This window comes from Gymnogyps californianus, chromosome 11 (genome assembly GCF_018139145.2).
Source record: "Gymnogyps californianus isolate 813 chromosome 11, ASM1813914v2, whole genome shotgun sequence".
Classification (NCBI taxonomy): Eukaryota; Metazoa; Chordata; class Aves; order Accipitriformes; family Cathartidae; genus Gymnogyps; species Gymnogyps californianus.
In genome coordinates, this window is record NC_059481.1 from 16,004,198 (window position 1) to 16,018,324 (window position 14,127).

At 49.3% G+C, this 14,127-nt stretch overlaps 1 protein-coding gene across 6 annotated transcripts in view; it reads left to right on the top strand.

The window, feature by feature from the left end:
• The window catches only part of NTRK3 (neurotrophic receptor tyrosine kinase 3), a 218,210-nt gene that overhangs the window by 108,140 nt on the left and 95,943 nt on the right, over nucleotides 1-14,127 (top strand). For all 6 annotated transcript variants that reach the window (XM_050903162.1, XM_050903159.1, XM_050903160.1 and 3 more), the window contains one exon: nucleotides 10,801-10,989. In XM_050903162.1, coding sequence (XP_050759119.1) covers nucleotides 10,801-10,989 — 189 coding nt within the window. The remainder of the gene's footprint in view (nucleotides 1-10,800; nucleotides 10,990-14,127) is intronic.

The window sequence follows — 14,127 nt, forward strand, 5'->3', positions numbered from 1 at the left end:
ACGTTCACTCGAGCAAGGGCTCAGGGAAAATGTTTATCAGTTTGTCACGGTCTCACTCTGCAGTGGCTGGGGGCCAGGAGAGAGGATAAAAGCCTTGGGCTGATGATAAATTGGAAATGCAGAAAGGAAAAGCATCTGCTCAGTGCTGAGCAGGCAGCCCTGCTCCATCAGGGCCACGTGTGAGCCCGTGGGTGAATACAGCCATGGGGTCCTGAGGGTGTGGGGAAAGCAGATGCTGCTGCTGCCTTGCTCGTGTCCCTGTGTTGGTGGGACTGCTCCCCTCGGTGTGCTTGGCAGCAGATTTGAGCATGCCTGGATGCCCATCAACCCTGAGGAAGCTGCCATCCACTCAGGAAGGGGTGTGAGTGAGCGAGCATCTCCCTTTTAGCAAGTGCTGACATGACCCAGGGCTCAGCAAGCGCATGTTAGTTGTGCTCTTAGATGGACGAGGCACGTTGCTTTGGGAGACCTCTCGGCACCTCCCACATGGAGCGGGCGAAGAGCTGTGGTTTGGATCTGCAGATCCTGAAGCTTTTCACCGGAGGGGCTGAGAGTGAGGAAGCAGCTGCACATGGGCGGGCTGGGGGGTGTGGAGGTGCTGGGGCCTCCTGTAGACAAGCTGTAGGAAAAGCCGCAGTATATAAAGCGCATCTTACGAACAGAAGAGATTAGAAAGCAGATATGATGTTATTCCGATTGATTTTGCTGTTGTATTTATACCTGGAGGTAAAGAGCAGACATACTGGAAATCAATCAGCCCCGTGCTCTTCCCCACTCCCTCTGCAGCACCGTTTGAATGAAATGCTTATATCATTTTTACGGTGTGTCTGTGATAGGGATGAGTGAGCCAAGAGATTAATAGGTGCTGCTGAGGCCTTTACCCAGCCGCTGTCCAGCTCTTGCCTCGTAAACCCTGTGCTGCTCCAGAGTTCAAGGTGCCCCTCAGGTGACAGCTTGGTGACTTCGTTTGGAAAAAACCAAGAGGCAAATCTTTAGTCAAGAGGAAGAATGGGGAAAAAAAAGGTAAATGGCAATAAGTGGATGATTTGGGGCAGGCAGGACGGTGTGCAGCTCTGGAGCTGGGGGCTGAGTGCGGTAGGATGGTGGAGACCTGAGGGGAAGAAAATGAGGTTTTGGCTTCAAATGGAGCTGATCCCATAAAGAGGGATGGAAATGATGGCCTCGTGTGTGGGAGATAAGGCAACAGGGACCTCGTTTTGATGTCTCATTGTGCATCCGGTACCCAACAGCCACCCATCCTGCCCCACCAGCCCTTTCTGAGCCTTGACCTTGGGGCTGGGGCAGGAGGGCTGCAGCAGGGCCATGCAGGGAGTTTGGCTGCGCACAGAAGCCACATCCCTGGGTGCCCCCGCTCACTCCTTCTGCCTCATCCAGGTGCGTGTTTCTCTGCTCTGGGAGCTGCTGGTGCTGGCTCTGCCATGCCAAGATGCCATCTCAGGAGGTTTCTCTGCAAGGATGGATGTGTTGGACCCCGGCTGGCTCTTCACATCCCATGAGGAGCACGCATGCCCAGCAGAGGGAAAAATTGGCTTGTGACCAGCAAATGGGGGAAGCCAGGTGAGGGGAATGGTGGAAGGTGACTGGGGATGGTCTGAATGCCAGCACCGGCATCACCAGATGAAATACTGTCTTTCTCCCTGCAGTGACAATCAAATAAAACACACTTTTCTTCCTCTCCTGTTGTCTGCACTATTAGCTAGTTGTTTCACCTGACCTCAGTGGTGAAAATCTTTTCCTGTTGGCAAACGGAGCAGCTTCCCAGTATCCATCCCCTATTACATGGGAGAAGGTGTTGGCTTGTCAATACTTAGAGTCAGCAGATCCTTGCGTTGCAGGATCTAAAATATTCTCCTGGTTACCCCCGTGCCCTGTTTGCAGTCCCTTTCCTGGTTATACCTTTTCTGAGTTGAAGAGGTTTGGTACTGCTGGGCCGGGAGCTTTAAGCCTAGATGTAAAAATTCCTGCTTTGCCTTCCTGCAGGTGCTGGCTGGCTTTGCTGTCACACATGGCCCTGGCTTGTCAGATTCCTCCCTTTTTAATTATCAGTTTGTCTTGTCATTTTTACTGTAAGCATTTTCTATTGCTTGTTCTGCTGGCTTTATGCATTTGTGCCATCATATGCATTAACTTTATATTTTATACAATTTGATCTTAATATTTCCATTCCTGAGTGTAAGTGCTTATAGGATTTGTGTCTAAGCTCAATAAATAAACTTGAGAAAGGGGTGGAAGGAAAGGACATGGGATGAGTGGGAGAAGTTTGGGGATCCTCTACCCCCAGTGAGGTTGGAGTGATGCTCCATACTGGGACTCCCAGGGTGGCTGGAGGATGGAATGGGCAAAGGGAGGGTGCACAGGGCTGCCACGGCCTCTCCGTCCTGATGCATCCCCTTTTGCAGCAAGAGCTGCCTTCTCCCCCTGCAAACACCTGAAAAAATCAGAGAGAGAAGGAAATGTCAATATGTAAAGCAGGAAAGGCGCTTTTGTAAACAGCACTGTTTCGTCAGGGAAGAATGTTCTTTGAGGATCGCTTATGTAGGGATCGTCCACTGACAATGGATCTGACAGCCCTTTTTTATATGATAATGCATCTGCATTTATAAGAGGGTGGAAGGTGGCAGCAGGGTGAGGGAAAAGCCACATGTCCAACCTGAGCGGTGGTGGGTGCAGGGCGTCCAGGCCTGTCTCTCGCTCCCTTTCACCCCGAAGTTCGGTGGGATCTTCACCTCCTCGAGATGGTCAGGGCCCCAAAGCCATCATCTCATTCAGGAGAGGGGAAAATGGATTGCTGCTTGGCCATTTTCTCCTACCTTTACTGCCTGAGGGGCTGGAAGCTGAGGATTTGGAGTAGACCCCTTTGAGATCTCAAATTTATGTTCTTAGAGTCTTCATCTGCCTGCAAAGCTCAAGGATATGACTTTTTATAGGTGCTGTTTCCCCAAAAAGCTGATGGGAGAGTCTGCACCCCATGGGCCGTGGCAGAGGAGGGGCTGGCACCTTTGCAGGCTCCGCAGCTGGCCACGTGTGGTTCGAGCAAGAGCCGTGCTGTACGGACCAGCCTCTGCAGCGATGCTCTCCAGCTCCTGTGATGTGTTGCAGGGTTTGTGTGTGATGTGTGCAGGGTTTGTGCAAGAATGCGAGGACAACCTGGGATGAATTTGGGGCAGGGAGACAGAACTGAGCTGTATGGGTGTGGGAAAAGCTGCTTGGACCTGGTTGAGGTTGTGGCAACAAAGCAAGCGTGCAGAGAGCTAGAATTAGGGGGGTCTCCGGTTAAAGCCCAGTGTTTTGTACAAGCAAGGGGTCTGCTGCGGCTCAGGGGAAGAGGCACCACACGAGGGACCATCCTGTGGTTGGGATCGGTGACCCTGGGGATGAGGAGAAGCGGCTGCTTCCCATTGCAGGAGGGCAGGGGACAGGCTGGAGCCCACAGCAGTCTGGCTCCAAGCAGGTCCTGCCTAGGCACCGAGCGCTGACTTGGCCCCGTGCCAACATCTGCCAATAAAAATTAAGAAATTGATTTCCTTTTGTTTGCCTGACAAGACAAGGCTCTTTTTATGAGACAGTAAATGCAATCTTGCTCTGAGCACGGCTAGATTTTTAATTGTATTTGTTGTGCTTTCGCTTATTGTTTTATGAGTTTCCGTTCCCTTCCTTGCTGGTGCAGAGATCAGCCCTGGGGGATGGTTTGATTTCAGCTCCAGCAAAAGGTTGGAGTTTTTTTAAACTTTTTTTTTTTTTTATTTGTTTGTTTTCCTGGTAAGCCAAAGTTTGGGGTTAGTTTTCTATCTGCATTAAAAATAAACGCGTATGTGCATATGTATAGCTCTGAGTTGTAAAGCTAGGCTGAGAGATCCTGCCTTGGAATTATCTACTTGCCAGTCGGTCATATGGCCCTTTGAAGAACAGCATTTAAGATTAAGATCAAGGAAATATGGAAGTGCCAACAGAGGTTTGAAGTCAGAGGAGGAGGGGATTTTATATATAATATATACTGGAGTTTAATGAGGTCTGTTTCAGCACTTGCTATACAATGCATGGTTGACCCACTTTACTAGGAGAACATTTTTTTGCTAGTTATGGGTCATATACAGTTTCTAATTAATTAGGTTAATTATATGGCTCCTTTATATTACACAGGCAAATGTGGAAGGCACAATTAGCTCTTGCAGTGATCATTTTTGATCAAAAACTGATGTTCTGAGCAACAGCTCCCAGAGGCATGGATGGTGAGAGGGGGATTGCCCTGCAGCCCTAAGCACGCACCTCATCGCTCTCTGCTTCAGCAAACTCAGTTTCTGTCCTGAGCACGTTGCCTGGGATGTGGATGGAGTTGTCCTTTCTGAAACCACATTGGAGAGACCACGGCCCCATCCCGATCCAGTGCTGCACCCACAGTGCCTCAGATGCTGCCCAAACCTGGTCTGCAGCGCCGGCGAGGTCCCTGCTTGGAGTTTCTTTGAAACCATCAAAAAGGTTGCAAGTGAAAAGTGCTGCAGCCTGGGAGGGCTCTGAGCAGTGTCAGGTCCTGTAGCTAAAAAGTCCTTGAAAGAAGTTTCTTTAACCTTTCCCTTCCCAGCCCATCAGTGGCTGAGCCCCCGCAGCATCCCTGGATTATTTGTTCAGGTGCTCAACCATCCGTACTGCTAGGCATTAGGGAAAACGTTCAAACCCTAATCTCCCTCAGTGCAATTTAAACCTATTATTTCTTGTTTTATCCCCAGCGGACACGGAGAACAGCTATTATATTTCTCTTTGCTGCAACCTTTTACATATTTGAAGGCTGTTCTCATGTGTCCCTTCAGTCTTCTCCTCTCAATACAAAGCATAGTTCTTTCCGTTTTCCCTTGGAGGTCATGTTTTGTACACCTTCGATCATTTTTGTTGCTTTGGAGAGGTTACTGTGATAGCAACCTGGAGTTTTTGTTGTTTCTTCACCTGTCTGCCTTCGAGCATTCATTATGTTACAGATGTGTATGAAGTGACCATTATCTTATCTTCTCTAATCTGTGGTTGTTTATAAAGTACCCTGTATTCCTGAGCCTATGTTTTATCAGAAAGTATAGCTCTTAGCCTTGATAAATAATTTACCATTATGATATGATCATGCAAACAGGGGCTCCCTAAGCTATTTATTATTTGCTTTATTTTTCTTAAGTAACAAGTTGTCCATATAACACTGCGAGTGAACCAGGCGACTCACAGACATGGACTAAAAGGTATATCCTATTTCATAGACCTTCCAGATAAGCAAGGAGATGAAGGAAAACACCAAGCAAAACTCCAGTTTAGCCACAGGGAAGAGTGCTGAGTAGAGAACGACAGGAGATTTTCTGAAAAGCAGAGATTTTGGGGCAATCTGGAAGAGTATTTGCTCAGTATTTGCAGAGATGATAATACCGGGATGGATGCAAAGCAAGAAGAGCTGGAACGTTGCTGGGACGGATGGAGCATAGCCTGACCGGGAGGCTGGGGGAGAAAAGAGGGTGGAGATGAGGCCAGGAACGGTGGTGTTTGAATGAGGAATCTTTCTTGGGAAAGAGGAGTTGGCTGTAGAGGAGATGTGGGAGGGAAGGGAGAACCACATTGCTCCTTGTGATGTTTCCAAAAGCAACATTTTCAAGCTGTCTCGCTGCTCTTCGGTTAACATCAGATTCATTTTGATTCTAATTTTCTGGTCGTCGTGGTTGACTCTCCTATTGGCATTGCAAAGGGGCATGTTGGCGGTGGCTGTACCGCTGGGCTGGAGCAGAGGCTGACTGCCTCTTTGCCCGTGGGTAGCCCTGGGACATCCTTAATATCTCCCCAGCCTTTCCCTGCAGCTCTGTGGCTCCATCACTGCTGCTGACATTGCTTCCCTGGCAGGAAAACTGCATGAGCTTAGCATGGAGAACAGCTAAACTCTGTCCTTGCAGGCAATGTGGATGCTGCTGGCTAGTGAGACCCCTGCTTGGATGGAAGGAGAGCCATCAAAAGCCTTTCAGAGTATAGACATGACATGTTCAATGCTCAGAACATACAAAGGCTTCTTAAAATGTTAAAAATTAGACTCTTTTTACAGTTAATATCCACAGTACGTTTGTCCATAGCACAGGCTGAGTTACTCACAGAAACAGCTACTGCATCACTGTTTAGATTTGAAGTTTCAGAGGAGCTCCAAAATATTGTATATTGTGTTTTAAGATCATAGGATGGTATATCAGGAGTTACCTCAGGTTACCCTTGACTATTATTCTGTGTTTTTACAGTACAAAACCGGCTTCTTTTCTATGTCCCTCCCTCTATTTCTCTGTCAAGTGGCAGGTAGACCTAAATCTTAAAATCTGTACTCTCTTTCTCTTTTTACTCCATTTTTTCCTTTAACCTTACCTGGAAAATGCACTGCTGAAGCTGGTGAGAATTCTTCCAAATAAAGCCATTCATCAGCATTATACATCAGAAACTCAACCTCTTTACCTACTTAACAGCACAAAATGTATGCTATTGCCAAGATAGATAAAAAAAGTTGAAGTCTAGGTAGCTGCTTTATTTCCAGGAGTTACTAATGGCTATATATATTTTGAGTATCAGAGCAATAGTTAAACCTATAAAAGTGATCGGTGACTGCTTGATATCAATGATGTTTTTGAAGTTTGTCTCAGGCTTGTGCAGTGAGTCCAGGACTTGTCTGAGTCTCAGAGGGGCAACAGAGTGGCCGTGTGCTTAGAGGGAACTGGACCTCAGCTGTGATCAGCCATAAAAGATGGGAATGAAAGAATGAAAGTGATAAAAAGCCATGACTGTGTGATAGGAGTTAATGTTGTCCAGATTTCTACACCTCCCCCGTCCGCCCTAAAAGTTAATAGGAGAAACTTGGAGAAGTCCTCAACTGTAAATTATGTCTTTAATCCAATTATATCCTGTGGACTATACTGGGATGAATCGACTGAATGATATGTTGTAGTCCATGCTAGCTCAGTGCCTACTGTCATCAGAAACGTTTCTGAAAGCTTGAAAGCTAGTGCATTGTGTCCATTGAGTATGTTCCTTAGATGCCTTGAGAATGTGATTTATTTTGGTTTTTTTCTAGACCTGGAAATACAGTCAGAGGCAGTGAACTGTCCCTGGATTATTGCAAGGATGGAATATACTTTATGTGGTGTACTATCCCTGTGGTGTCAGGACTGCAACTGCCTTGGCAGTTCTTGGGGTTTCCCACTTTTCCAGAAATGGGAAGGGATTGAGATGGCCATGGAGCATCAGAGTTTGGCTCTGAGGCTTTTGAGGGTTGGTAGATGTTGTAGATGTCCAAGCTTGGCAGCATCTACTTAAGCTGGATGACTAAGAGGCTGAGTCCATTCACAGGACCCAGTGTTTGCAGGGGAATGGGAGTGCAACTGTGGATCAGCTGAGACTTGGTTACCTCTTAGCCCATAGAACCTGAACAGGTTTGGGGCATGAAACTAGGGATAACACGTGTAGAAAGTCCTCCTAAGAAGTGAGCTGCAGAAAAAAAACCTGTGGAGTGTAAAGAAGGTCAGACTCTGGGTCTGTTTATTGGCACGTAAATTGCCGTCAGGACATCGGGTAATAGATGCTGGCCGTGCTTAGTTTCACAAGTACCTGACCTCCTTGACTATGCCCTATTCCTTTAGATGTAGCTGTGTCCTTCTAACTTGCTTGTGCCAGAGGGACACTGCTGTGATCTGTGTTCCTTAAAAACGAGGAGGTGCTGTGCAAGCAATGACAGTAAGGGTTACATGCTGGCAGGGCTTTGTGAGCCCCCAAGAACTACGTCCCCAGCAGGGTCTGTGCCAGCCTGGCATACATCCCGTGGCTGGTTATGAAACCAACCATCTCTCTCCAGTACTAATGCTGTAGGAGATGTCCTCTTTGCTCCTTGTCACAAAGGTGTGATTTCTGCTCTCAAAGCAGAGGACGACGAAGACTTCCTTCACAACATTCACTAGAGAGGCCTTTCACATCCCACTGCGTGATGAGGTACCTTCCTTTGAAGCAACACCTTGGCTGCTTAGGGAAAGCACTAAGCCCTCAATAGCCTCTCCCACCACTCCACTACAAGGGAGATCTTTATGGTCTCTCCTCAAATTACACCAGTCTATACCAGCTGATATTTTTATGACTTGTTTTGTGAACTGCACCTTGAAATGCAGAGGTCTCCCCTTCCCACCGCAGTCAGGCCAGCCAGCGGTGCAGGGTACGGCCAAAGGGACGTGCGCACCATGCAAAACCCAGTCCTCCTGGTTTGCATGCAAAGGCTTGACAACGTGAAAGAACAAAAGTCATTCAAACTGAAATTGCCTGTTTGCTTTTTGTGTTTGGAGAAATACAGCGTGTGTAGTCCCAACAGAGGCATCTTGCTGCAAGAGCTGAATTTTGCCTTTGCATCTCAAAAGCTGGAAGTCACGTGGGCCCAGGGAGTAATGTAAAAAAAAGCCAGAACCTGCCAGAAGGAATTCACAATAAAGGGGGAGACTTTTTTTCCTTGTGACTAAAACACCTGTCACGGCTGCTAGGACTCTGCTAATTACACAATAAATTTATTATATCCCGCTTGGAAGAACAAACGATACTTGAAGCTCCAAAAATGAGCAGCCTTTAGACTAGATTAATGACTGCATGGAGCCAGTGTTCACCCTGTCCTCCCAGAAGCTCCAGAGAGTAAAATGGCTTGAAGACTCCTCTCTTTGTTGCTAGTGCTACATAATAAAGTAATTGTGCAATTAGAAGTAGATTACTGATGGGAGAGAGGCATTTTCTATGTGATGTGGGTAAAAAACAGGCTTCTCTGAATAGGTTTGAAGCCTCAATGCAGCACCTCTGCTTGTTTTTGCTTGAGATTCTGGTAGTCCCTGGTAGCATCCAGACAGAAGAAAAGGAGCATCTCAAGTTGAGTGTGGTTTTTCTTCCCATGTGAATATATAAGGGAGGTCCTCATGAAAGGTTGCAGTGCGGTCCCCACATTGCCCAACTCCTCACGATCCTGTGTTTACACAGCACGAATGGCTGCAGCATGGATTAAAGGGTTTCAACTCGTGATGGAGGTGCTTGTGATATTGGCTGGCAGGTCAGACCCCAGGATGGGTGAGAGTAGATGGAAGTGCAGAATAATGTCTTATGGCCTGATGTCCTCTGAGGTTTCCAGCTTTGGCAGCTGATAGCAAAGGCTGAAGTTAGGTGGTCTAAAAATAAAATAAAGCATAAGCCAAAAATTGGGGTACAGCTACATATTGTGAAATAGCTCTGTGTGGGAAGCAGGCCTTGGCTCTCAGGTATGGATGTTCTTTTCCTCATCACTTTATTTTACCTATGGGAACAAGCCTGCTATTGGTTAGGGCAAGATTAGAGCAGTGATGCTCTTGGGCGCAGGCACTTGGGTGTAAGGAGTCATAGCTGGGGCAGGAGGCTGAAGGAGCTGTAGCACGGTTGCTGTCTGTCTGTCTGCAGGAGGGAGATCGATGTGGGTGCATTTGGGCATGCTGGTGTTTTGGGGACCTGCTCCACGGAGGTAGACAAGAATGCTTAAGTGGGTGCTGTGGGACTTGGGGGAGGCACGTGGACTGGCCCAGGAGGTTGGCTGGGGTGCTGGTAGGTGCTGAGATGCTTGGGGAGTAGGAAGGTCTCTTGTGTGCATTGACCAAGGAGGTGGGTGTTGAGGGCTCCATGCTCATGGAACAGCAACCTCAGAACTTTGCATGGGGGTCAGTGCAGAGGGACCACTGTGAGCACCAGGTCCCTCGCAGCCTGGCGGGGATCGATAACGGGTCCCGTGACCAAGCAGCACATGGGGAATTGGGAGTTAAGAAGTACTTGAGATGGTGGCAGATGAATTAGAGGAGACAAAGAGGAGGGAATATTCTGGGTTTGTTGCAGTTCAGCTTAAAGGTTGTGGCGCTGACTTCTCCATATTTTGCTGGGGCCTCTCCTCTCTGCCATCCTTGGGTGCCTGTGGCCTCCAAGGGGTGCCAGCATGGCACAGGGCTCCTCTCATGGGAAACTCCCTCTGTGTCCTTGCTCCAGTGAGAGCAAATAACGAACATCAGAGAGGCTGTGGAGGGATGGGAGACTCCCATTACTCCTGTCCGGGGCGGGGGGGTGACTACTTTGCCTCATTTCCTTGCCTGTCTGATGGTGTTGTGAGTTTTTTGGGTTCAGGGGGGTAAGGAGGAGACGTTGCCATTTGTGGTGGTGGTGGTGGGATGCAGCATGAGCTAAGCAGGATCTGCTCCAGTACATCGTGTGTCCCTGCAGGTATCAGCCTGACCAAAGGTCTCCATGTGTGTGCCTGAGTGAAAGTGGAGGAGGGGAGACAAGATGGGCGACACATTGGGCAAGAGAAATGCTGTGAACATGAGTTTGGGGTGAAATAGATCTTCTTTGGGGGTGGTGTTTCTCCAGTCTAAGCTCGGCTATGTATTCTGCCAAGTTCACGATGTCAGGGTCTACAGACACCACAGTGACTGATCTATCCTGATACAGCCCTAGGAGGGGACTTTGTGCAGCACTCACCTCTGCTGTGGTGTCACCTGTAGCTACTTTAACCCCTGCAGGATTGTCAGCCTGGTACCCCAAAACCAGGAAAGAAAACTTGAGGTGTCTTCCCTGCCCTGTGAGCTGCCTGGGGATGGTCCAACTGTCAGAGGTGCTAGGACAAGCATCTTGTCCAGGGGCTGGTGGTGGTCCACTGCCAACCTGCAGTGATCCGTACCCGTGTGGTCAGCAGGGCTTGCAGGTCCCCTTTCCTCTGTTGCGCCTGATGGATGTGCGTGGTGTTTGCAGGTCCCGTGGCAGTGATCAGCGGAGAGGAGGATTCAGCCAGTCCCCTCCACCACATCAACCACGGCATCACAACACCCTCGTCCCTGGATGCTGGCCCGGACACGGTGGTGATCGGCATGACCCGAATTCCCGTCATCGAGAACCCCCAGTACTTCCGACAAGGTCACAACTGCCACAAGCCAGACACGTGTGAGTGCCCGATCCGGCCGGAGCCCCCTGCAAGGACCAGGGGACGGGTTGGGGGGATGGGGGAAGGAGGGCGAGGAGGAAGAGGTTAAGAGGATGAGGAAGAAGAGAAGGAGGTTTTTGAGGAGAGTGGGTCTTGGTATGGTCCAGAAACCAAAGTGAATCTCAGGTCTCAGAAATCACAACATACATGTAGGTGTTTCCAGAGAAGACTTTCCACCCTCACCTTCACCTCCCTTCACCCTCCCTCTGCCACCCACCAGTCACCTTCCCCCCTTGCCTGAAAGTGTCATTTGAAGCTGGGCTCTGCCTCTTTGGCTCCGAGCATGAGGTCCCAGGCGTGAGCAAGAGCCGCCTGGGAGCATGGGGATGGACATGACCCCTGCCTGGCTGGGGAAAGGACCTGCCTCCCCTTCCTCCTCCAGCAGTTTCCCAGCCATGGGCCTGCCTCCTTGGCTCTCCGCTGGGCCAGGGAGAAGCTCAGGACACATGGCCATAGATGGGGCAGATGCATGAAGATAAAAACCAGGAGGCTTAGATGCTGGACGCCTTGTTTTCATGGGCTTCTGTAAAGCTTTTGCATCTTTCCTGTATAAATCTGGGTTTTGAACTGGGCTCATTAGACTAGCAGGTGGTGATCAAGTGGTCCTCTCCGTTTTGCGTTCCTAAATTCTGAGCATGGAAGAAAAGCGCCGGGTAAAAGGATGCTTTTCTGGGAGTCCCACACTGCTTCCCATGCGAGCAGTGAAATGCAACCTCCCTGACACGTGGCTTGCAGCTGGTAGTTGAGTTCTCCCAGGACTCTTACCAACTCTGAGATGCAAGCCAAGCAATGCAGGAGGTTTGGATAACGTTTCTCTCCTGCTCATCCTTTTGGTGTGTCTTGGTTCCAGGTAGAACGTGAAAAATAAAAAGCTTGCAAACAAAAGGGGAAAAAACCCTAACTTGTGCTATCTCTGTGGCCCAGCCAGAAGCAGGGAGTACTGCACTGGAGTCGCCTCTGCTCTCCCCTTGGCTGCTGCTGACTCATGAGTGCAGGAGACTTAACTCTGCCCCTGGAAACAGGGAGCAGGCTGATCTCCCAACCTGCGGAAACTCATTCAACATCAAGCGCTCCGCAGGAGCGCGCTGCTCCCCGGCCACCGCTCCTCCCATCAGGGGATGGGGACCTGCAGCCGCTGCTCCCGTGGAGGTGTCCCTGGGGCAGCCCCTCCCAGGTGCCCAAGCCACTATCACCATGCTTTGCTTGCCAGAACGATGGGGTGTACCCAATGAATGCACCCGGCTCTCCCTTTGATTTTCATTTTAATGTGCTAAATTTGGTCTGTTTGTAGAGAGGGGAGGAGGAGGGCGGTGATTAGGCAGGAGCAGAGAAGCTGAATGTAGCGTGGTTTTTCTGTGCCGTTAATTACATATTTTACGTTTCTTATAGCACCTCATCTCAAAATGATTTACAAACTCTGATGGCTTGGGAGGGGGGGCTTCCCCACTTTATTTTTTTTTCCTTCCCCTCCTGTGCTTTCTCAAATCTCTTTAATCTATGCGCCGACCATTGCAAGACGTGGGTGCTGTTGCAGCTGTGCAGTAGCAGAGCTTAAACCTCAGAGGATTAAGTTGTGCTCTGAGCATTTGCCCTGTGGGTTTTGTCAGAGCCGAGCGGGTTGCAGGGGAAGTCGCTCGCAGCAGGATTTGGCCTCAGAGTTTCACGGGGCTATTTGATTAGGATCTGAAGAGTTCACAGAGATGCTTGGGGATGGCATCTGGAGCCGCTTCTCCCGTGGAAGGTGCCACGGGGGGGAAATGCAGCAGTAGTGACAACTGTGCATACTTGGAAATCCACAGCAAATCGCCACCTCCGAGCTCCAGGTTTCCTGGGGCTGTGAGGCAGCGGGGCTGAAACCGCACACAGGCACTCCCTTTGGGTGCTAACAAGAGGCAAACGACAGCTGGATGCTGGCAAGCTAAAAACCTTTATATTTTTTAGATTTGCTTGTCATTCACGGGGCACAACCCAGGCTTTGAGACCTCAGGCAGGGTTGGATTTGGTGTGTGTTTTGTATTTTAGTCCCCAAGACTTTACTTGGACAAAACTTCTGACTTCACTGGTGGCTTTGCTTGAGGCTGGAAAGTTTCATAATTCACCTTTTAAATTAATCATGCTTTGGGGAGCTTTTGCTGTAAGGGGTTTGTTTGATCTGATGTGCTCTGCTCAACTTAAACCTGAGCTGGAGAATATTTGTTGCTGCCATTCTCCCCGTGGTTTTCATGCCAGAGGGTATTTCTTTCCCCCTGTGCAGAGCTTGGACACAAACACTTCTTCATTTGCTGTCACTTGTAGAGAAGAGAACTGCTCTGGGCTGGGGAATGCCTCGATGCCCAGCTGAGCCTGTACTGATGCAAGCTGTCATCTCTCTCCTGCCACCCACCTCCCACAGAGCTGCTGTCCAGCTGTGAGCAAAGGTGCTCCATGGCACCCAGCATCTCTACTTTGCACTGAGGTGTTGCTAGAGCAATGTTTTCAACAAGCAATTTCTCTCTCCATCGTGAAGCTTTTCTGCTTCCTTCCTCCTGCAAGCATCCCTGTGCTCTTGGATGTTGTCTGGGTTGAGGACACGCCGATACCCATTGCTGCGCTGCAACGAGGAGAGCAAACTCTGTATGCTTAATGCAGTATTAATAGTACATTGATGTGATATAGATTTCTGTCACCCTCTATACTAGCAAACATCGCTTATCACGCAGGGATGACGGATGTTTATTCCCAGCCACTTAGCTCTGCATAATGGAATTGCAGCTGAAATATGGAGAGCAGCTCCCTGCCCGCGGAGCTGCAGCCCCTCTCGCTCCCGCTGTGCAATGTGGGCTCTTCTTGTTAATGTGTCCTCAAGGAGATAGAGACGTGTTCCTCACTGGGAATGTGCTGTCCTCGCATCGATGGGATGAAGGGTGCAGGAACCAGCTCTTGCCTCTGATTTTCTGGGATTTTTGCAGTTGTCTCTCACCCCCTTTCTGCTACTGCCTGATTTAGAGGAGCAGGAGGGACAAGTGTGGCTCAGGGTCCTCTTTCCCTTCCTGGCTGAGGGCTTCTCAAAGAGCCATGGAAGAAACTGCACACCCCTGTTTTCTTGTGATGAAGCACTC